The following is a 24,232-nucleotide window of genomic DNA, read 5'->3' on the forward strand; positions in this document are numbered from 1 at the left end:
TTTGCATGTACCAGGATTAGGGTACCATCTCCTTTCAGTTCATAAGATTTGCTCCCTTGGTCTTTTGGTGGAGTTTGACAGTACTACCGTGCGAGTCCTTGATCATGGATCGAGGAAGGTTCTCTTATCCGGATATGAGGAGAACGGCATTTACAAACTGAAGTCTTCCACCGCCCTCTCTACTCTTCTTCTTACCTCACAGTCACAGTCAGAATTATGGCATGCTCAGTTTGGTCACCTGAACTATGACTATCTTCGGAGGGCGTCACGTGGACAGCTTGTTCGAGGGTTGCCGGATATAGTGGTGAGCCAGTAGCCATGTGTCTCCTGCATTCGGGGGAAGCAGCATAGGGATGCCATTCCCCACACAGCTTCGCGGCGGTCTACTTCACCGATGGAGCTAGTATCTACGGATCTATGTGGCCCTATGAGGAATGAGTCCTTGCGTGGGAGCTCGTACTTCATGCTGATCGTGGATGACTATAGCAGGATGACATGGGCCTACTTTTTGGCATTAAAGTCAGAAGCTTTCTCGCACTTCAAGGATTGGCTTCTCTTTGAGGAGAACCGATCAGGCCGGAAGTTGAAGACCTTGCGATCCGACAAGGGAGGTGAATTTGTGTCTAATGAGTTTGCTCGGTTTTGTGCAGATAGAGGAATTCACCAGGACTTTGCCAATACCAATACTCCTCAAGAAAATGGTATTCTTGAACGGAAGAACCGCAGTGTGATCGAGATGGCGCGCACCATGATGGAGCACCGACAGACCCCTCAGGTTCTGTGGGCCGAGGCTGTGGCTACTGCAGTCCACATCCTTAATCGATCCCCTACTTCGGCCGTGGAAGGGATGACCCCATTTGAGGCTTTTTTTGGGACGAAGCCAGATGTTTCTTACTTTCGAGTCTTTGGGTGTGATGCCTATGTTCACATTCCCAAGGCTCACCGTGATAAATTTGAAGCGGCTTCCCGAAAACAGGTATTTGTTGGCTATAGCTCCCAGTCCCAAGGCTACCGACTGTATGATCCCGTCAAGCGTGATGTGTACACTAGCCGTGATGTGCGGTTTGTGGAGGTTCCGGCTACTTCAATGGGTGAGGAACATCCCGTTCTTGGAGATCCAGGGGAGAGTTGGGCTCCTTCTACAGTTCCATTGGAGCCCGTGCCTTTTGATTATGATTCTGTTTCTGACACAGAGTCTACTGTTCCACCGGACACCTCTGAGGAGTTACCACCGGTGGATATTCCAGAGTCTTCTGCTGATGGAGAACGACGCGGGGAGGTTCGGCCTCCTCCTTGCTGGGCCCGTGACACACTCCGTGATTCAGGGATCGAGGGGGTTCCTGAGGAGTGGGGACCGCAGGATGGTCCGCGGCGGTCACGGAGGCACCAGGCACATTCTACGGAGCTTGTTTGCTCCAACTATTGTTTGATGACCCGTGTTATGCAGGATCGAGAGCCCACCTCTGTGAAGGAGGCTTTACAGTCCGCACCATGGAAGAAAGCTATGGAAGCTGAGTTGGAGGCTATTGAGAGGAATGGCACTTGGTCACTCGTGCCTCGCCCCCCGAAGAAGAAGGTGATTGGAGTCAAGTGGGTCTTCAAGACCAAATACCTCAGTGATGGTACTTTGGATAAGCACAAGGCTCGCCTTGTTGCTAAAGGTTTTGCATAGCGCCCAGGTATTGACTGTCATGACACTTTTGCCCCCACAGCTCGTATGGCAACCATTAGAGCTGTTCTTGCTTTGGCTGGCCTGTTTATCAGTTGGATGTGAAGTCGGCCTTCCTCAATGGTGATTTGAAGGAGGAGATCTATGTTGAGCAGCCTCCTGGCTTTGGTTCTTCAGATGGGAAAGTCTACAGGTTGAAGAAGGCCTTGTATGGCCTCAAGCAGGCTCCGCGTGCATGGAACGAGAAGATTGATTCGTTCCTCCAGTCTCAGTTGGGATATCGGCGGTCCAAGGCCGATCCGTAGCTGTATGTTCACACTTCCGAGGATGGTTGTGTGCTGTTTGTATTATATGTTGATGATTTGATTGTCACAGGTGATGCTGCACAGCAGGTCCAGGAGATGAAGTCAGCTTTACATCGGACGTTCGAGATGACGGACTTGGGTCTACTCCATTTCTTTTTGGGCCATGAGATTTATCAGTCTCAGAGGGGGATCTTTATCTCTCAACAGAGATATGTACAGGAGCTCTTGGTGTCCTTTGAGATGGAGGATTGTCGGGCCCTCTCTACTCCTATGGATCCGAACTGGAAGGCCACTTCCCATTCAGCTTCTCCTTTGGCGGATGCGTCCCGCTATCGACAGTTGATTGGATCTTTGATTTGGCTTCTCAACACCAGGTTGATCTATGTTTTGCTGTTGGGCTCTTGGCAGGGTTCATGAGTGAACCTAAGACGGTGCATTGGCAGGCTGCTCAGAGGATACTTCGGTATCTGAGGGGGACGTCTGATTTAGGTATTCATTACCCTGCAGGGATAGATGGGTCAGATCTTGTACTTGCAGGTTGGAGCGACTCGGATTGGGCCGGTGACGTGGACCATAGGCGGTCTACTACAGGTTACTGTTTTACTTTGGGTGCAGGTGTTATTTCATGGAGTAGCAAGAAGCAGCCCACGGTAGCCCTTTCGTCTACTGAGGCGGAGTATCGGGCTGCGTCTTCCACCACATGCGAGGTTGTGTGGCTTCGGAGATTATTGGAGGAGCTTGGGTGTCCCCAGACTCGTCCTACATTGCTGCGATGTGACAATGAGAGTTGCATTGCCTTGGCAAGGAACCCTGTTTTTCATGCCCGGACGAAGCACATTGAGATCCAGTACCACTTCATCCGAGAAAAGCTTTTGGATGAGACCATCACTGTGGAGTATTGCAAGACGGAGGACAATCTTGCGGATTTGTTTACGAAGGCGCTTCCTCAGGCTCTTCTTCGGCGACATTCCAGATCCCTCAGGCTTCTGCCCTGCCCGGGCTCTGAGAGGGGGTGTTAGAGATCAGATCATGTCAGCAGGGCAGGCCTGGTGCAGTCCGACTGCATGCAGTCGGACTGCCACGTGGCAGTCCGACCTGCAGCAGCCAGTCGGCTGCATTTAATGCAGCCGCCTGGCTATTTCTGGCGCCCTCTTTTCCCCCGTTTCTCGGCTATTTATACCCGACATTCTCAGCAGTCTGGCACACTTCTCTGCTCGCAGATTACAGACTGGTGACGCGCAGATTTTGTCTCTATTCACAGATTTCAGACAGCAGACAGTGCAGACTGCAGCGGACTTCGAGGTGGACAGCAGGTTGCATCGTCGAGGTGGAGACACGCAGTCCAGCGCACTGCGCCTGTGTATATATCTGCATATCTTTGTATTCAGCATTCTTTATACAGCAGATCTTCATCGTCCACTGTCTCTTTCTCTCTTCTCTCTCTGCGTTCTCTCTCTCTCAGTCCTACGCTTCCGCACCGCTGCACTCTAACAGATATATGTCATGAGAGTTCAACTCGTTGGTTGAAAGGGGCATTATCCATTAGTGTACTACGTCTTACACACCGCAACAAAATGGTATGGCTGAAAGAAAAAATCACACATGATGGAAATGGCATGTTGTATGTTGTCACACAATAAGCTGTCCCGAAAGTTTTGGCTTGATGCTATTATGTGTGCAGTATATGTGCTGAATTGCAGCCCTAACTAAAGCATCAGCTGATTGTAGGCCTTATGAGGCTTGGAATGGACGGAAATGAGTGGTGTCACATATCCATGTCTTTGGTTGTTTGGCATATACTTTAGTGCCACAACCATGAAAACATAAATTGAAAGACAAGGCTGTTAAATGCATCTATATTGGTTTTAGTGCAAAAAGTAGAGGGTACTGTTTGTACCAACCCTCCACCGACAAGATTTTTGTTAGTAGAGATGTGGTATTTGTTAAACATGCTGGTCAGCCCTTCATGGACTGCAAACATCAACCGAATGTGGAGTCTATGGACATGCTTGACAGTTTCTTGCCATTATTTCAGCAAAGTGAACCTAATTTTCATCAATTTCAGCAACCTACTGAGGGTTTATAGTAGCAAAATTAGCAGCAAACACATGCTGAACAACAGCCTGATTTTCAGCCAATTGATCAAGGCATTGCTGATTATGAAGTGGCCAATAAGAGGGCTGCTATTTGGGAAGCTAAAATAGTTCTAGATGGTTGTTAGATGCATTATTGGACAACAAACAGCCCTTTTCTCTTCCTGGCAGAACTAGAGCAGCCACTCACCATGCATAGGGTAACTTGGTTGCGCAAGCACTAGTAGCTATTGCATGCAATGAAAACTTGTTTCTTTACATGATGCTTTACAAAATGAATATTGGATGGCAGCTATGCAATCAAAGTTAAACTCTATTGATCTGTGGAGTGATCGGTTTGAGGCCCTCCGCTCTCATTGGTCTATGGTGTCCTCCTATTGGATTGGGCTTTTAGTGGAGAGGGGCCTTACTCAGCTGATGCTCATCATTAACGGACTACATTGGTAGTGGCACTCTTGCCACTTTAGGATCCATTCCATCTTCTTCAGCCGTCCACCATGTTTAGGATCTAAGAGGGGATGCTAGTAGTGGTGTGTCATGTATGGTCATCTCTTGCTTGTGAGCCTTAGTTCGAGTCAGATTGGGACATTTGTAGCTCTGACTTTGTATTTGTCCATCAGTTCATTTGTCTTAGACACTTTAGGTGGAGGTTCTGCATGTGCATCCATTTTTGGCAATGTGAACACATACCAAGTGTGGACAAGCTGACCTGGGAGGCCACATTTTTGCATGAGTATCAGTTTGTGACTGGTCTGATCTGCATTTATGCAGTTTGGCCAACTGGTCAATTTAGTCAATAATTGGCTATTTATCTCCTACAACCTCAAAGAAAAAACACTTTTTTGTTGCTTCTTTTTTGGGGGAGGGGCTTAGTAGGTTTGAGACATTTTTGGATTCTCCATCTTAATTATGTGCTGCAGTGTATCATTTTCAATCTCAGTTGCTATTCAAGCTTATTGGAAGCTGGTATGTCAAGGTTCAATCCCTTAGGTATCTGACTCTGCCATGTGTACATAACATGGGTTTTATAGCTACAACTTAACAAGGCTCTAACATGATGATCTTCAGACTTGGACGTTGGTGATCCATAGTCAGCAGGTGACTTGAAAAGCACAAATATACTTTTGGTGGATGGCTGTAATTGTGCCCTTTTCCCATAGGCAGAAACCTGAAGAAAGGTTCAATCATCCAGGTACTCCAAATGTAAATGGATCGATTGATGTCGATTGATGTCAGAGCAGTATGCATAGAACATAAAGAGAGAGCAGATTTTCGAGTCATTGATTGTTTAGGAGTTCAACAGGTGAAATCTCAAAGTTTACTTTGGTGAGGTTATAGATTGAGCCAAAGTGATAGGATCAAACGGAGGAGCCTGTTGCCTGGCAATAAGAGTGTGAGGTCTGGGACAGGTATCAACAAGACAGAGTCGAGACCCCACCTGAGGGGCAGGAGTGAAACCGCTGACTGAGTGTGATTGCATCTGATTCAAGCAAGAGTAGGCTTAAATTGGTGAAGATCTAGGTGAGGCAAGCACTTGCCATGTAGATGGCCTGCTAAACGGCCTAAAGCATCAGACTAGTAAGCGGTCTCCTTTTCAAAGTGGATTTGCTTTTGCATTAGTTTAAAATTTGTTTTCTTGCACACATATTTAATGGTACAGAAAAATTCTTGCTAGCTTCTGTCACTTCATTGGTGCCAAGTGTGTGTGGCAGTGATACTAATTTCCTAATCACAGAAATTTAGACAGACATACTCTCTTATGATTGGCCAGGTTTGTTAGGCCTTCATCTAGGTTTGTATTACCACTATATGCTTAGTTTGCAGTTTGTATTCTTGATGTAAATTCTTGTTCTAGTTACTCAATTAAGGTCCCCCTCGTGACCACCTAGTTGGGCACCAGATTCAGTGGGATGTCTGCAGTTTCGCATGCAAGAGTTGCCAAAGACCTCTTGAGTTAGCTCAGAACTTTGAGATACCATTTAACAGGTGAAATTTCAAGTTCAGGTTACCCAGTAGTTGAGTGTCTAAGCCACAACAACCCAGTGGTTCAAAGGCCCATCATAGGTAGTCTATGGTTGCCAAAGGTGTGCAGAGTTTGATGCTCTGAAATCCCATGCCTGATCAGCCTTAGTTGACCCTAGGGTCTAGAGTAGAGAGCTAAAGAAGTCAAGGCCAGGGGCTTTGAATGTAAGTTTGGTCAACAATGTTACTGGTGGCCTTGGATTCCTAGTGCCTCAAGTTTGCGGCCAAATGACCAGGCCTTATGCCTCAATATCTGCGACAATGTTGCACTTTCACAGAGTTGATGCTCTGACTGTGAGTTTGTCTTGAAAAGGTGTTATGGTTCAATTGGAGATGGTTCATAAGCTCCAGAGGCGATTGCGCTTGTGCTATTGCTCTAGATTATAGACTTCTAGGAGGATAGAAAGGCTGAGTCTCATTTGACACTGGTTGTAAGCACAAGCTGATGTAACCAATAAATTGCACCTACTCAGCTGAGTGATGAGAATGCATCTGGAACATTTCATTGGACCCCATTGTAATTGGAGTAATTCCCTTGTCTCAAGAGCCCATAGGTGCTAGTAATCATCCGACAAGTCTGAGGAGGATGATGATTTAAAGGCTATGGACTTTGCAAACATATTTAGAAAACCATGGAGCAGGATGAACATGAGGCTAAGATTCCAAAGACGTCTAGTTTAATTGACGCCAATCAAGCGATAGTAAACGCAGGACCAATGACAGCCCCATGTGCAATGGCCATGAGAATGTACCATACAGGCCGAAGGTAGTGTAACGTGGGAGTTGCAAATCAAAGGTTGCTGATCTTTCCCTAAGCATATTTAGGAGCATGCTGAATAATGGATGGGGGGTTTCAATGATGCCATTAGTTGTGCCAGTGCCATCACTTATGATGACTAGGAGCAGAGGGCAACTATTTGCTGGTCCTACTGTAATCAACTGCCATGTCGTGGCAAACCCATGGTGATCTGCCTTGTCATCACCATTGTTACATGAAGCCACATCAAACCTGATGCCAAGATCATGAAAAGTTATATCTGTTACAATCTCGAGTCATAAACCTTGAACTTGCAAATATATCGACCATCTCTTCAGAGCATCCGTATCATGTGTGTGTGTTCACACTATCGCTGTGTGTGCGCACCAAGATATCATCTTTTTTTGTAATATTTCTGTTTTATATATTAGCTGTTTACCTTATTCTCCTTATTGAGCTTGGCAATTGTCTTGATTGCACACTCATTCCTCGTGCATTAGGCTTTCTTTTTCTTTATATTTGTTGTATTACATGTATCTTCTGTAGCAACAGCCATGTAATTGAACTTAAATTTTTTTGGTTTGGTGTCTTTTATATTGAGCCTTGAGAGGTTGTCCATAAATGAACATTGTACCTTAGTCAAAAATGGTGAAGTTTCAAGTGATTACAAAATTGGAAGAGGGGATAGTAAAAAACAATGATATGTCTAAGAACGATGCAAATATGACTGTTTTCTGACTTTAGCTTAGATTCTACTTTCTCATACTCATGCAGTACTCTCAATTTTTCTATGTCCTTTCTTTTTTCAGCAATATCCTACATGGGACCTCAGTAGCATGCCACAAACAAGGCTTGATGATGATAATGATTCGGATATACTGATTGAATGCCGGAATGTTCATAAATCGTTTGGGGAGAAACATATTCTGAGAGGTGCTAGCTTCAAGGTACACAAATAACGTACTTCTGTGGGGTATCTATGGGATTTTGCAGTGTACTTATTGATTTTCTGACAAGTACAATGAGCGATGATCTTTAGGACAAACTGAAATAAGTCAGAAAAGGGTGTGTGTGGAGAACAATGTCTAAGTAGTGGTATTGAGCAAGGCAACTTGCAAGATATAAATGGCCTGTATACAGATCTGGACTCAAACTTCTCTGAATCATGTCAGTTGACTATGTTCAAAACCATTGTGAACTTTGAATGTCCCTCTATGGAGTTCGATTTTCCATTCCAAGTTAAATCCTTATTATCAGAAGCACTATCTTTTATCTTCGTAAGTATGCTGGTTTATGAATGAGAAAGCAGCACTTCAGTCTGTCCCACTGATGTAAGCAAAGCCATTGCATGAACCAAGGAGTGTAAAGTGAACCTCTAGAAAAGTTTATAGGACTTGATTTTTCAACCTGCTTGCCAAAAATGACCTGGGTTTTTGATTTGTAGAGCTATGCATCCATTCCAAAATATAGCTGGATAACTTATGGCAAAGCATGTGAGAATAAGGAAAAGAGTGCAGATCTATTTATAAGTAAAAATCAAGTCCTAGTCTAAAGACATATTTGATTTGTCCAGATTACAAGTAAACTTGTTCTTATTGATATAGAAGTATGCTTTATATAAAATCATGGCATAATCTCAGAGTTGGAATTTGGTGGGTTCGAAAGAGTTCGGGAGAGAAAGAGTGTATATTTGCCACACCTCATGACGATGCAGTTAGCTAGTAATAAGACTGTAAGCATAAAAAAGACCAATGTAGACAACTTTAGACAACTCAATTGTGAATATGATTGTAAAAGAGTTACTCCAAAGCACCAATGTAGCTCTTGATGGGCCCGGGACCCACCTTGTGGCTGGTTGCAATGCTCGGGGAGTGAGTGGATGATGGAAGTTCAAAGCTTTGCCAAGCTCACATATACTAAGCAACATTCACCACCAAAGGTCATTTGGTAGTGCGCTTTTGAAATGTGCCACCCTATGAGGTTCCTGATGATCTCCCATACCTCAGATCGTGACATCATGGGATCCAGTTATACCTGCCAGATGGCCAATGCATCTAGGCCATCTAGATGTTGACTCTCCCATATCCAGAGGTGCCAGTCTTGGATCTCAAATCAATGTACGTACGTGTTTAACGGTCAGGTCGTCGATGACATGGATCGACTATCCCTGTATGTCTGGGTTCAACGGTCAGGTCATAAATGGCACGGATTAGCTGTCCTTGTATTTCACTTATTTTCCTTCCTTGCCCTGGATCACCTTAGGCATGTGAGCCTATTGATGCTCCACCTGCATCTTTGTGAGATCCTTATGAATGAAGATGGGATGTTGTGGTAGCTCCCTTAGTATCACTCTCTTTTTCATGAAAGGTGTGGGCTCTGCTATGTCTTTGAATTGTACTATACGAGTTTGCATCTTTGGGTCCTTTCCTACTCTCCTTGTCTTAGTGAAAGGAAGGGGGTCTTCGTTTTTGTAGCCAAGCTGCAAGCAAAGTATCTTTCCATCATTTTCTGGGGAAGATTCTTCCTTTTTAGGTATTCCATTGACCCGTAAAAAGAGGCAACTTGGTTGGCTCATCCTTTCTTCTTCTATTGTCGTATTTATGATACAGCACACATCCTTGGGGTAACCTTCTCTTATTGCCTTCGCAAGGTCTTCCATCATCTCCTTGACATTTTTCTCGAGCACCTCTACTCATGCTTGTTATTTGCCTCCATTTTATATTTGATTTCCTTTGTTACCATTGGGGAAATTTCCTCCCTTATTGCAATCATGGTTTCATGTATTTTTTCTTTTCTTCGATGTTGTTCTTGAGGGCAATAATCTCCTCCCGCATTTCAACATCTTTGCCAGCATGGTAATGTTCTCTTGCTTCCATTTTTTAGCTTCTTGTTCAAGTTTGTTAATCTTATCCAACAAGCCTCTTTGCACACTGCTAAGGTGGTTGTCCAATGCTTTTTTGTGTTGTTGATTGATATCTTAGGATCTTTATCAAATTATCAATTTTGACATCTTTCTTTGCATTGAAGTAGAAAGAGTGATTGGTTCAACATTTGGAGTTTAGGTATGTAGCCCCGTTTTGGGGGGAGGAGGTGGCAATAGAGGTTGAGGGAGGGGGCATGACAGAGGGGGCAGGAGTTGGTGGAAGAGGGAAAAGGGGAAAGGCAGGGGTAGGGAGGGCGTTGTGTCAAACATAATAGGTATGCTATGATACCATGTCAAAACTAGCAAGTATGCTTTGATACCATGTCAAAATAAGCGACACTGCAAGGAGATAGTGGGGTTTGTAGGAGTAACAGAGAGTGTGTACGGAGAACATTGAGAGAGAAGAGAAATTTAAAAACACAAGAAGAATACGATGATGATGCACTGAATCATGCTATGAGAAGAAAAGACGATACAATGGAGCCGAAGCTTAAAAGATAACTGCACTATCCTGTCTGAATCAGGCGGTAGCACTTGTGGAAATCTGCATAGTGAAGGGAGCGTAACGTAGTACTCGAGGTAGTGGGCTATCGAAGTAATCATTGGAATGTGAAAGACAACTATTGAGGGAGCAGACCGTAGTCAGTCCTCTAATGCCGTCGGAGATATGGAAGATGATCACCAACTGTCGAGGGAGCGAATCGTAGTCCTCTGATGCCGAGGAGTGACATAGGCAGAAAAACACAAATCCCAAAGTGTTGGAGTTGTTAAATGCAAGGAGAGCAGACCAGATATTGACATCAGGTGGATAATGATTACGCCAGATTATGGAAGATGAGGTGGGCTGCAAAAATGGAGGTCCCAACAGCCTCTGTGACAGATGAGTGATGCCAGGTGATGGAGGAGAAGCTAGGCTGCAAAAACGCAAGTCCCTGCAGTCCCTATGATAGACAAGTGATGCCAATGATGGAGGAGGAGCTTGATTGTAAAAACATAGGTCCCAACAGCCCTTGTGATAAAGGAGTGTTGCTAGGTAATGGGGGAGGAGCCAAGCTGCAAAAACGCAAGTGAAGGTGGAGCCTGTTGGAAAAGGGTGTTGACGCGAAGCAGATGATAGTGACGCTAGGTGGAAGATGCTTCAAATGCAAGGCTTGATGTTTGAACAATAGGCATGAAGTAGAAGGATGAAAGTAGCCGTGAGCCACGAATCGCAATGTTCTCCCGAAGAGGTGTGAGGGCAGTGGAAGGGGCTAGTGAGAGAAGGGAAGTGGTGCTGGTGACCGAAGAAGGTGGTGAAGAATGATTGAAGAGAGAGAGGTAGGAGTGAAAGAATGAATGAAGTGACTACCTATTTATAGGCATAAGTTGTCTAGGATGGCGCACCATTGTGTGGGTGCCCAATGAAAAAGTGGTGAAAATGTGGACACTAGTCCTTTTTGGGGTTGTCAGTGTGAAACCCTAAATGAAGTGTGTGAACTGAAGAAGTGGTTTGTCAATAGGTCGGGGAAGGGAGCTGTTGAGCTAAAAATGCATTAGCTTTACTTAGACAATCCCAAAACATGCTTAATTAATGAAGAAACCCAGTTTATTTAAAAGAAACATGATCCTAGGGAGTTTCTGTGTCCCATAAGCACAAACCCACTTGGGAGGTCCCAAACTTTCTATAAATACGTATGTTGCCCTCCATTCAGCCCTGAATCTCGTTTTTGTAGATTTTAGGTGTTTCAGCTTGCTACCCACACCCCGTTCGCAGAGGACATCTCAGCCAAAGTTGACCATTGCTGTCTACATCAGTTGGTGCCTGATTTCCAGCCCTCTTCTCGCAATTTGGAGCTGATCCCAGCCAGGCGATTGCTGTTCCTGCATAAACCTGCTGCTGTACTGTCTGCAACGTCACATGTAGCCTATGTTTGGCAGTTTTCTCTCTCCTCCAGCTATCGCCCAGCTTTTGCAGGCTGTCGCTAGGTTGTCTAGCGTGCGTTTGGCAGTTCTCTCTCTCTTGTAGGCTGTCCTACCTGTGGTTTTAGTCTTTCTCTCTCTTGCAGGCTGTCTTGCTTTTGTTTTGTCTTTCTCTCTCCTGTAGGCTGTCTTGCCTGCGTTTTTAGTATTTCTCTCTCCTCATTGCTGTCTGCATCAGATCTAGCTTCTCACTGTTGCGTTTGTTGATGTTCGGCATTCAGAGGCTGCCTTGTTGCAATTCGGGATCTGTTTAGAGTATGACATACTCTCCAGCTCATTACCCCTGCTCTGATCCTTGAGATACAAGAATTCAAGGTTTAGTGTTCATTCACTATATAGTGTGTTTACTGCATGAGCATCGTAAATTCAGTAGTCATATCACTTCATTCATTCAGTGTGTTCATTGTCTTTGAGTTAACCTAACCCTAACTGTGTTCTTTTATCAGACTGTGCTTTGTCGTACGATTTCTGTTTATGTTTCTGTGTTGGAGTATTTCTTTATATGTTATCAGAGCCTGGTACCCTTTGAGAAACCTAAGCCTTTGATCTGAAAGCTCTACACAAGAAGCAAGAATAACAGTAGGTTCAAATGACTTCGAACACAACAACACTGATTCAATCCCCAGAACCAACTATACTGGAACCGAGCGAGAGTGGGTCGATCAGCTTGCTCCACAAAGTTCTTGACATGGTGGAAGACACTTTCGATTACATGGAAGAAAAGCTAGGCAAGCTTACCTCTGAAGAATACTAATTGATCATAGCTTATAGATGAAAGAAGATTGAGGAGCTTGATCAAAGGATTGCCCTTTAAGAAAAGCTTCTAAATGAAGGTATGCATGAAAATGGAGTTTTACACAACATCATCCTTGGAGCTTGTTGTTTTTTTGTGCGTAAAACGCACTGTCTTCCTTTTTTTGTGAACAAAGGAAAGAAATTGTGTTCACAAATTTAGTGGGCCTAGCTATTGAGGCACAAGTAGTTTTACAATAACATATTTATGTACAAAGTTAAATTGATAGTGAGGGGCCAATAGAGTGATATTCAATGATGCATTGTTTGAAGGCTTTACAAAAATAAAAAATAAGATATATGGGTTTTTGAATTTGTAAGACCAAAGGGAGTAATTAGATTCATCGGGATGATCTTTGTTTGGTAGGGAAGGGAGAATGGGCACTTAAATAAATGGTGCCGTCATAGGCATGTTAGGGCTAGAAGGATGTGCCCTATATGAGACATGGATTGAGGGGGGAGAAGAAGGCTGCTCCGATCTTCGAGACTTGTCAGAAAATTTTTTGCCCCTTTAGAATGGGGCTTTGACCTTTGATCTTCATAGTGATCATGATGTCTATCTGAGAAAGTATGAATAGAATCCTCATTGAGTCATCAAACATGTTGAACAGGTGGAACTCCATCTTTGTAGACCTGCAAACACACTAAATGTGCTGCATTTTGCCGTAGAAAAGAGCAGTGGTAGATGTCTCGCCTTTGTTGAAATCACTGGAGCAATGCAGAAAATTTGCATTTTCTGCAGTAGACAGCAGGCTAAAATCTGTGTTTTCAGGACAGTGCCTCTGGCTGGATCCTCTGCATCCTCAATTAGGTGATGATAATATGTGAGTGCGCACAATGGAAGAGAAACATGAACATGGAGAAGAAACAAAAGAGAGAGAGCGCAGGAAGAGGAGAGAAATCTGCACTGAATCTGAAATGAATGTTGAACACAATGATGGACTAATAGTCCAATGCCTTACTGAGGGCACTAGATCAAGTTAATGATGGCAGCACCAGAGACAAAGGAGGAGTCTGATGTCAGAGTGTGTAACGTGCAATAAACTAAGAGAATAATCTGCCCCGATTGGGGGCTGGCTATATGTATCCAAGAAATGCCTAAACTGGCCAATTGCTGCAAAAACTGGCCTGCCAAAATAGCAAAATGCTATTGGTGATGCCTGTGTATGCTGATCTGATTTGATTGCACACATACATGCTTGGGTATTGGGAAGGTTAGAAAAAGGCCACAGACAATGTGAAACACACTGGACACTCGTTGACGAAGAAATGTTTATAAAGTAAATGGGTAGAAACAATCAAAGCTCCAATGCCTCCATCAGACTCTGTCAGAGCTCACAACTGGGAGATGATAGATTGACAAAATGGCATGTTAACAGATGGGTGTAAGTAATTTCTTACCACATATGACCTCAAAAGGTGCTTGACCAGTAGTTGATTGAGGCATACTCTTATAGGAAAATTGAAAGGATAGGTAGATGTTGATCCCAATTAATAGGATGGCCAATAGTGTAATACCTAAGAAAATCAAGAATAGTGGTATCAATTGCTTTGGTTTGGCCATTGTTCTGAGGATGAAAGACGTATGTAAAATTAATTTTTGTGTCTAGATTTTTGAAGAGAGCAACCCAAAAATGATGTGCAGAAATGGCCATCAAGGTATACTGGAGTTTTTGAGGATATAATTATGCACTTTCTCGATTTATTTTATTTTTTAATAATCTGGTGTTTAAGTATAGCATATATCTTCTTAATGTGTTTTCAATCCCTTGCTTTTGTTCCTGTCTCGTGCCATGTCCTTGTTCCCCATCACTTGTGACTATGGTATAGTTGTATGGAAACTCATTTCAAAAAATATGAAACTTATAAGAAACATTTCTTACAAATTGAAGACATTTCTCATCATCCAAAAAATTTGTGATTCCAAAAAATGTGACAATTGTTTCTCAGATTTTGAATTACAAATTGTGTTGCTTGTATTATTTAGGACTCCAAGTGTGGCTTTTTAGTACTTTCCATTATCTAATGAATATTTTGGCAAGATCCATGGGTCTTGTTTGATAGTTTTACTATATATATTTACATTTGTCACTTTTATTACATATGTGACATGTCTTTGCTTTAACTTGATCTTTGATATTTACGATTTCCTTCCACATATTGTTTCCTTGATCATAGTAAACAATAATGTGGTTACTTTCCCTTTAACCACATTATAAATAATAATGTGGTTGAGAAATGACAAGTAATGGCTATATTCTTGAGGAGTTGACATTGTGTGAAAGTTTATATCGTAAATTTGATGATTGGTCATGTAGATAATGAATAAATAAGTCTATTTTTCTGAATATTTCATGTACACAATGAGCCATAGTTTTTTTTTTTACATGCATAAGAAACAATTTTTGACGTTTCCTAAAAATTAGTACCCTACGAAACTTGTTTGAAACTCATTTCCTACCTTGCTACTTCCAAAACTTCTGGCTGTTATGGACTATGGAGTGAGTTTATCTCATTAGACATTGCACTTAGTAGTAGGATGATGTAAGCATAATCAAGAGCAATGAAGGCAACATAGACCATCTCAATAATAGTAAGATCTCACAAGAGTTGCCCTGAAGCGAGCCACCAATGTGTACTTGTAGCAAGGAGAGAAGAACATGGTGCCATCCAAGAGCAAGTGACAATGAGTAAATCAAGGTGTGGAGTGCCAAGTAGGGTGCTTTTATACATGCTACAAGTGTAAGACCTTGAGAGAGTTGGAGATATAGGAGCAGTAATGATTCACTATGAGGGCCTAGAGAAACACCCAAAGCACTTTGTAAAGTAGCATTTATATTTCTGACACTGAATTGGGAGAGTGCATTTTTTGTGCTGTCAAGTAGGTTGTTCTCATGAACTTCACATTTTTGAAGTAGCTCACTTGCAGTTTCAAGACTGTTTTAAAATCTTTAAATAACAGTTTGACACCAATTCCAGAACTTGATTTTTTGAAGTGTGTTGCAGGTGGGTGTACAAATGTCAAGTTTTAAGTGAACTTAATGTCTCTTAATAAACATAAATGTTTCTGAGTTGCATCACGTCTTTATTCAAGATACGTCACGGTGAAGCTGTGGGCATTATAGGACCTTCTGGAACTGGAAAGTCCACCATATTGCGGATCATGGCAGGACTGCTTGCACCAGACAAGGTTTTGAAACTGTTAATGTGGAATTCCTTTTTGGTTGAATTAATCGTGTGTCCAAATGGTTCCCAATCTTACAATTAACAATCTGAGCAGGGTGAAGTCTTCATTTGTGGCAAGAAAAGGAATGGCTTGATAAGTGATGAAGGGACATTGGGCCTCCGCATTGGGTTGGTATGTGCTTCTTACTACCTGATTCTGTAACATGTAATTCTATCAATAAACAGACCTTTTTTCTGGTGGAAATTTGCATGGTCTAAAATGTGCTACTCAAAATGAGTTTGTTTTGTTTTGTTAAGCTAGCCCAATTATTGGAGTATCATTCTAGGTGCCAAAAAACTTTCATCCTCCTGATAAACTGAATAGATCTATTGTCAAAACATCTCAGTTTGCATTGACTGTAGAATCAATGCTCTCTGACAGCACCAGATGCGGCATATTTGGTCCTGCTCAGGGCTTAGGATCCAGGAAAAGTCAGGAAATTTTTTTCAATCTCAGAATCACCTCCAAGCCCAAAGCTTTGTATTGATGGTGACATCAATAAGCCACCTTCCTTGACTCTATATGCTAGAGATGTTAGACCTTACATGTATCCCTGTCATCTGAAAGTATGATTTTCCTGGTAACTTTTGCCAATATTTGCATTGGTATGTCCACGTACAGCTTGAGATGGGGGAGAATCTAGAAGATCGAGAAGTAGTGCCCAATTCAGGAGACTATGCATGGATAGTGGAAACGGAGTTTGAATATGTATTCAATGGGTACTGGTCTGATTAGGGCACATGCTGTAGATATTTGCAAATGGCTCATAAAGGCTGCAACTAGCTGAGGATGTCTTAAGCAAGGCTGGACCCAGATGAAACACAAACACTGAAGTCTGAAGGACTGGTGACTGATGTTCCAGGTTGAGCTGAGTGAAAGTACAACTGGCTAGAGGTTTTGGCACTAGTTGAATGCTGGCTCACAAAGCATGTAATTAAGGTGACCAAACTGAGCATGTTGTAACTCAATGTCATTCATAATGGTGGCATCAACTTGTAATGCATCCTCTGATGCTCTCCTCTCATATAAATCATGTTGATAGAGGCCATTGTGCAACGTGCCAGTGACAATGAGGGCATGCCCATCACTATAGTCATAGACATTGCATTGCTTCATACCACCACATGCAATGGCTGAAACTAAAAGCAAGTTTTTCTTTATGTCGGGCAGATACAAGACCTTTTCAAGCATGTTAGTTTTCCCATCTATTGCAATAGTGGGAATTTGTCCAATGCCTTGGATTGCATAAGAAGCATTATTCACACATACAACGGATCTTCTCCTTTTCTCAAGCTTACAAAAGAAAATCTGTTTTCAGTGGAGGTGTGCTTTGTTGCATAGCTCAAAGAGGTTCGTAGTATGAAAATGGACAATGAGCAGAAGCATAATAAAATCAAGATGAGTATGCACATGAACATGATGAGAAGATGAGAATGCAAGAACATTTGGAACTGATATATCATAAGCATAGAGACAACAATGCACAAGGGTGATACCATATGGGAAGGTCCACTAGCTTCCTAGTTCTCCTCCCCAAGTCTCCTGGCACTAAAAGGCATCACAAGTGAGAGGGAGTGTTCATATATATAGCCCCAAGCCACATAATTGGACTGCCCATAAATAACATAAATTGGTGCCCATAAGTATTACATTTACTGTGCTCTCCCTTGTTTTGGTGTGAATGCTCTCTTATCCATGGACACTTTTTACCTTCCAGTTGAAGAAGGGTTTTCCCCCCATATGTGAACACCCACTTTTGGTGTAATACAATATTACCTTAGGGATTGTACTTTCAGTCTATCATTCTTGGATTGATGGTTGTGACCGTCCAACAATTTCTCCTCTCTTGTACTATTCATGAGAGAGAGAGAGAGAGAGAGAGAGAGAGAGAGAGAGAGAGAGAGTAGAGAGAGAGGAAGAGGAAGAGCTGTCCCGGCGCGCGTGGAGATGGCGGCCGTTAGCGTCCTGCCCCTGTGCCCTCAGACGAAGCCCTAAATCGCCTGCATCGTCGCTGCCTGCCTGGGAGCGTCCTCCTGCACGCGGGCGCCTACCTGTGGAGGCGCAGAATTTGCCGTCGACGTCCGTGCCCGCTAGGTGTGCATCGTCCTTGTATCATCTGCTACCGTCGTCCCTATTTCGGCTTCCTCTGCGCTGCGACTGTGCCCTACTGCGCAGAGTCCTGCCTGACGTCTCCCCTCGGACGTTGCACAGTCACCTGGTTCTGTGCCCTCAGCTACTCGCCTGCTTTCACACGCCCTGCTGGTCAGGGGTTCATCTGCTCACGCCCGGCCTGTTCTGTACAGGAGCCCCGTTGCAGTCTTGTTGCTGCAGCCGGGCAGCTTCCTGATTTTGCAGGTCTGCGGGACTTGCACACACAGAGAGAGAGAGAGAGAGAGAGAGAGAGAGAGAGAAGCTCTGCCCTAGGCAGAAACAGACCTGCTGTCCGGGCAGTCTTCAATGCACCCTAGCTAAGGAAGCCAAGAGCGAGAGAGAGAGGATCGCCTAGACCTGCGCGCCGCCTGGAGACCCATCTGACGACTGCCGCCTGACGACTTCTCCAGAGAGAAGACAGCAGTATGGCTGGCCTGGATATGGATTTTCTAGGCCGAACGGTGGCAGCCCTTGGCCCTGATTCCGATACAGAGGAGTCGGAGGATATGGTGCCGTGCACGGAGGAGATGCCTCCGGGTTCTGAACTGCCGCCTGTAGGCAAACGTTCCAAGCATACTTCTGACGAGCCAATGGGTCCTCAGGAACGTTCCTGTGCGCAGGTTGCCTCTGATCCTGTGGATTCGCAGGAGATTGACTGGGAGCATTTGCTGGACTTTGCCAATACTCTGCTTGGCGATTATGTCCAGCATAATAATGAAACTTTTTCTGACGCGGGAATTGATGATGTGCTGGAAGCCACGGTGGACCCGAAATCAGTCTTGCGGTCCTTCTCGGTGTTTTATGACCGTGCAGCTATACTTTTCTTCACTAGCAGGATCCCAGTGCTTTCACATATTCGCCAGTGGATGCACCATTTATTGCAAGGGGAGTGTGTTGAGGAGATCTTCCTTGGACCTCGCGGCTTTTATGAGGTGCTGTTGAAATCGGAAACACATCGAGCTGAGCTCCTGTCCAAGTTGCCATTATTCTTTGATCGCCGCTTGGTCCATGTTGTACCATGGCGCCCTATGGGCGACTTCCAGCGTCTGCTTCAATGAGAATGCCCGGTATGGGTGGAAGTGGAAAATTGTCCGGCGGTCTATTGGCCATTGTTGAAGGATGCGATGGTAGTTGTGGGAACAGTGCTGGTTCCCCCAAGCCTCAGGGCTATGAATCGAAACCGTTTATGCATGTTATGGGACACGGCCAGGAAAAGGCCTGCGTGGCTTCGCCTCAATTGTTCTGGCATGCATCCTTTGCATTTTCGCTTGAAATGGGGCAACTTTGCAGGCCACTGCTTTTCATGTGGTAAATTGGGGCATTTTATGGCCGAATGCCCTGAAAGGCAACTGTCTTCCGAGGATGCGCAGGTTGTGCTGCCTAAGGATGACATGGTGCTTGATGCCCCGACACAGGAGGCCCTTCAGCCACCTAATGTCGTGGATAAAGGCAAACAACAGGTCCTGGGTTTGGATTCTCGTAGCACTGATTGGATTGAGGCACGTAAAAAAAAAGGTAAAAAGTTGGATGCAGGCCTGGCGGATCCTGGGCCTAATGCTCCACAGGATTCCGTGCGCACGTATATGCGCAGGAAAGAAATGCCCCCCGTAATCAGTCTACAAGGAAAGTCTATACAGACGGCCCCAAGGGCCCACCTGCTAAGCTGGCGTTTGATACAAAAGGTAATGTGATTACACCCTGGGATCGGCGTTATCCCCGCCCCACTCCCAAGGCAGTGGATTTTCCTTCTACCTCTAAAGCAGGTCGCCAGAATTCGTTTGCAGTATTGGCTGATTTTCTGGATGAGGGTGTCCTAGATGCTCTCGCGGAAAAGGTGAAATCGAGGCAACAGGCGCCTCATTCCTGACTTCCTTTTTTTGAAGATATATGAAGATAGCCACGTGGAATGTGCGAGGCATTTGCTCTCGCCATAAGCAACATGCCATGTGGACTGTCTTGCATGAGAACCAGTGGGATGTATTGTGTGCAGTTGAGCACAAAAGTCACGGTGAAGCAGGAAAAGTTGTGGATTGTCATGGATTCCGTCTGTTTTATGCAGGGACACATGCTACGCACTATTCGGGCGTGCTGATGATTGTCCATGAGAAATACCAGCCTGTTCTTGTTAAAAATGATGTGCAGGGCCGCTTTCTGGTAATCGAAGTCTTATTTGAAGGAGAGATTTTATGGTTGCTGGGCCTCTATGCTCCGAATGATCCCGCATCCCGATGGGATCTTTGGTCGACTTTGCAGGGCTCCATGTCACTTGGCCGAAAGGGGTTTTTGATGGGAGATTTCAATATGTGTGTTGACTCTTCTCAGTCCACTTCAGGGCATTCGGTAATGGATACGCCGGAAAGCCGGGTGTGGAATTCCTTTGCTTTGCGTGTACTTAAGCAAGATCTTTGGTCGTGGCTTCACCCTTCTTTTTCAGGGTTTACTTTTCATTCCGCACAATATGCAACTACTTGGTCGCGGTTGGATCGAATGTATATCATGCAGGGGGATGATTTTCTTCCCGAGATGCTGGAAATGAAGGTCTTGCAGCAATATGCGTTGTCAGACCATTTCCCCCTCCAGCTTGAGATGCGGGCACAATCTATTGCACCTTTTATGCAGTTGCTGGATAGGCTCCCTTTACGTTTCAACTCCTCTTATTTGAAGCATCCAATTTTTCAGGGCTATATGCAGCAATTGATTGAGAGGTTCTTACTGGACTTCGCCTCTGACGGCTTGGCTGCATTTGCACGGCTGCTCTCTAATGTGCGGCGGGTTGCTCGGCAGTATGGGATTCATCATGCCTCTCTTTGTCGCCGACGTCGACATGCAGCAGAGGGCTTACTGGCTTTGGTCCGTTCCTTGCTCATGGATTCCCCAGATGATGATTTTCTGCTGTCACTGGAAAGGCGTTTGGCCCATCTTATTCAAGTATTTTATTTGAAATCTTATCAGCAGGCCAAGCTGCATAACTTGACTGACACATTGCAAGATAGTGCCTGCCAGTCTCATAAGTTCTTTCGCGCCTTGCATGCTTCTCCGGCTCGCGAAAATATGACTAGACTCCAGGATTCGGAAGGTCGCATGGTCACTGAGCCGCAGACCATTGTCAATATGTGCAGAAATTATTTTATGGAACTTCTTGGTTCTTCTCCCTCGCCTTCTAGCCAGGTTACGCATGCCCGCTCGGTCTTCTATCATCTGGTCCACCAGCAGGTTCCACTTGATATGCAAGCCACTTTGGAGGCGGATATTTGCGAGGAGGAGGTTATGGATGTTTTGTTGCACCTGCCTAAGGATAAAAGTCCTGGTTGGGATGGTCTCACTAATGAATTCTTTGAGAACTCGGCCACGCAGTTGGGCCAATCTTTGGCTGATGATACCTTTATGATTTTGCGGGCGGACAGGGACAACATTCGAAAGGCATTAGATGTTTGGACGCTCTTTGGTCAGGCCTCTGGTCTTCGCATCAATGCCTTTAAGTCAGCCATTCTCAGTTGCACGGAGCCTGATTTACAGTCATTAGGCTGGCAGGGCCAGGTGGTTTCCCATGGCTCCATTATCAGGCATCTTGGATACCCGTTGGGGGTGTACGGCCAAAGGACCTACTGGAGTGGATTTCACAAAAACTGGCGGCAAAGTTTATGTATTGGAAGTCGCAAGCGTGGCCATTCCATGTCCGCCTCAAAGTGGCTCAGACAATTATGCTACCAATGCTAACGTATTTCCTGCCATTGCTGCCGTGGACGCCTACTACTTTGAAGGCTCTCACTCATCCCATTCGTTTCATGCTATGGAAGAAGGATTCACTGCAGGCAGGCATTTCGTGGATTTCATGGTCACATACATGTACCCCTAAACGCATGGGTGGTGGCGCTATTTTGGATGCAGAAACTCATATGCTGGCTCTTCGTTGGTCTCTTTTTCGTGCCATGTGTGTGGATCATCACTCGTGGACCATCATAGCCCGTTATTTTCTTGAGGACAGCGGGCTACGCCATGGTAACACACGGCTTTGGGCCTCCTGGTGGCATGTCCTTAATGCTGACTCTCGATTTTCCAGTCCCTCTTCCTCTTTGTTACTGCACTTGGTCGGCTCTTGGAAAGTAGTGCTCCAAAAGGCCCGTTGGCATCCAGTAGGGGACCGCTTGCAGACTAACTCCTTTCAGCTGGAATTGTTGGCAGTATCGAGATTACTTTCATGGGAAGACAAACATCAGCTCAGACCGAGATTTAACCGCATGGCCCGTTTAGGTGTGACTTCGATTGCGGATGCTACCCTTGCTACTCGCAATATCCTCGCATCGTTTCGGACTGCTAGGAGACTTTTCAGGATCCCGCGCGGATACCGTGGTTTATGGGGAAAGCTTTTGTTGGAGCTTCAGGGTAGGCAACCCTTTCCTGCCCTGGCTGTGGATCGTCCTTGGCAGGACTGGGACCTTGCAGGCCGGCTGAGTTTGGAAAAGGCCTCTACTAATCAGGTGTATCATCTTCTCATTCAAGATCACCAATGGCTGGGCGTGAAAGCTAATACTGTTTGGGGACTGCAGAAATAGCTGTCATGGTGGCAGGCAACGCTGATGGAGGGCTGGCTGAATAAGGCACCTTTCAAATGCAAGGTCTTTCTTTGGCGGGTAATGATTGGTGGTCTTCCTCTTGCCTCGGCCCTTTCCAAGCGTCGAATCTCGAATGGCACTTGTTTCTTCCGTACCACTACTGCGGAATCGGCCCGACATCGTTTTCTTTCTTGCCCGCTCGCCAAGAATATCTGGTCACTCTTGTCGCAAATCTGGCGCGCAGTGGTGGGATCCTCACTAACTCCTTTCGATTGGGTTTTTGTGCGCCCAAAGTGCCCCACACCGCCACAGTTACATATGAAGATCTTATTTCACTTTTTCAGATACTGGGGATGCTGGCACATTTGGACCACGCACAATGCTTTTCTCTTTGATTCGGCCTCTAATGTACCGAGACATATTGCCAGGCTTAAAGGGCTCTTGCATTGGCAGCTAGATCTCATTCGGCACTCCGACTTGCTCCCTCGGGATATTTGCATACTTGGCATATGGCAATTGCCTCTGGGTCGTTGCCATGATTGGTGTAACCTTTTTAGTGCATTAGTACAGGGATTTCCCACACGTTGGCCTAGGGCCCTCGTGTCTCTTGTAATCATGTAATCATGTAATCTTGTACCTTTTTTTCGTAATTAATACAATTACCTTTTACGAAAAGAGAGAGAGAGAGAGTATATTAACATCTCGAAAAGGCCAGTGCCTATGAGACCAAAGCAATACATACAGTGATGGTGTGTTTTTTCATTTGGAATGAGAAAAGATGAAAAACATGCCTATAAGAGTGAAAAGTGAAATAGTGTCCTATAAAAAGAAAACATGCCGATGATCTAAAAGTAAAAGTAGAAAAAAGAAACTCCCCATTAATGAGATGTCTGTCCTCTAAGAAGATGTATCTTTGCATGGCTAAGGCGTCTTGGTATCTGTTTCCTATGGCACTCAATGATGGCTTTAATTTGTCTGCGGTGTGGATGTCTAGGCCTTCATCGGGTGGATGTGGTAATGTGCCATCCTCGTGTAATGGGGGGAGGGGGGTCAGATCCAAGTCTTCTCTATATCTAACCTTAGTATGTCTGCTCTGATTCCATGGTTCAACTTTGATGGGCGTAAGTTAAGTGTAGGGCAATCCAGACTATAATCAAAGGAGGGTAGTCTATCAATTTGCAGCCCATGTAAACTCATCCATGTACTCATCTAAGCATACCAACAATGTCTGTCTCTACTACTAGTTAGGGCTAGCCATGAGTATCTGTCTTGGGGGAGCTCCCATAGCCTATGCATGAAAGTCACTGCCTAGACCAAGGCCTCAACCACCATGGGTGATGCTCCAAACTCATCTGTGATAGTCTCATGTGGAGTTGAGATCTTTGCTTGTATCATACATGAGATTATCATGACTAGTGGTGTTACATTAATAAATGTAACTTATGGGAGATAGGCGTGAGGGATGACCGTCCGGGGGCCTTGGGCACCTGAATGGGGTCAAGGGGAGCCTAGAGAGTAAGTGAGTCTAAGAATAGTAGGACTCACTTGAAGCGGACGGCTGGTAGTCGAATTAGGGAGAGGAGCTAGCAATCTTCTAGGCGAGGTTGGGAGGTGAATGTGTAATCTCTCTCGTGCTGTTCAAATCAAGGACCAAACAGAGGGGACACCGAATGGTATCGGAGACTTTATGACAAGCGATCTTATATTGGTATCAGAGCCATCGGGTCTCGTCTTTTGGAAGAGTCGTTGGGTCCCATCTTAACCTGAGGTGAATGCTTTCGT

General features: G+C 44.7%; 1 protein-coding gene across 1 annotated transcript in view; it reads left to right on the forward strand.

Moving 5' to 3' along the window:
* ABCI13 (non-intrinsic ABC protein 11) overlaps positions 1-24,232 on the forward strand; it is a 94,475-nt gene that overhangs the window by 33,590 nt on the left and 36,653 nt on the right. The window contains exons 2-4 of the mRNA XM_087667110.1: positions 7,656-7,793; positions 15,615-15,710; positions 15,801-15,878. Of these exons, the coding sequence (XP_087523236.1) occupies positions 7,656-7,793; positions 15,615-15,710; positions 15,801-15,878 (312 nt within the window). The remainder of the gene's footprint in view (positions 1-7,655; positions 7,794-15,614; positions 15,711-15,800; positions 15,879-24,232) is intronic.

The sequence above is a fragment of the Lygodium microphyllum genome, chromosome 25 (assembly GCF_053477565.2).
Source record: "Lygodium microphyllum isolate KBCC chromosome 25, Lygodium_microphyllum_v1.1.10, whole genome shotgun sequence".
Taxonomy (NCBI): domain Eukaryota; kingdom Viridiplantae; phylum Streptophyta; class Polypodiopsida; order Schizaeales; family Lygodiaceae; genus Lygodium; species Lygodium microphyllum.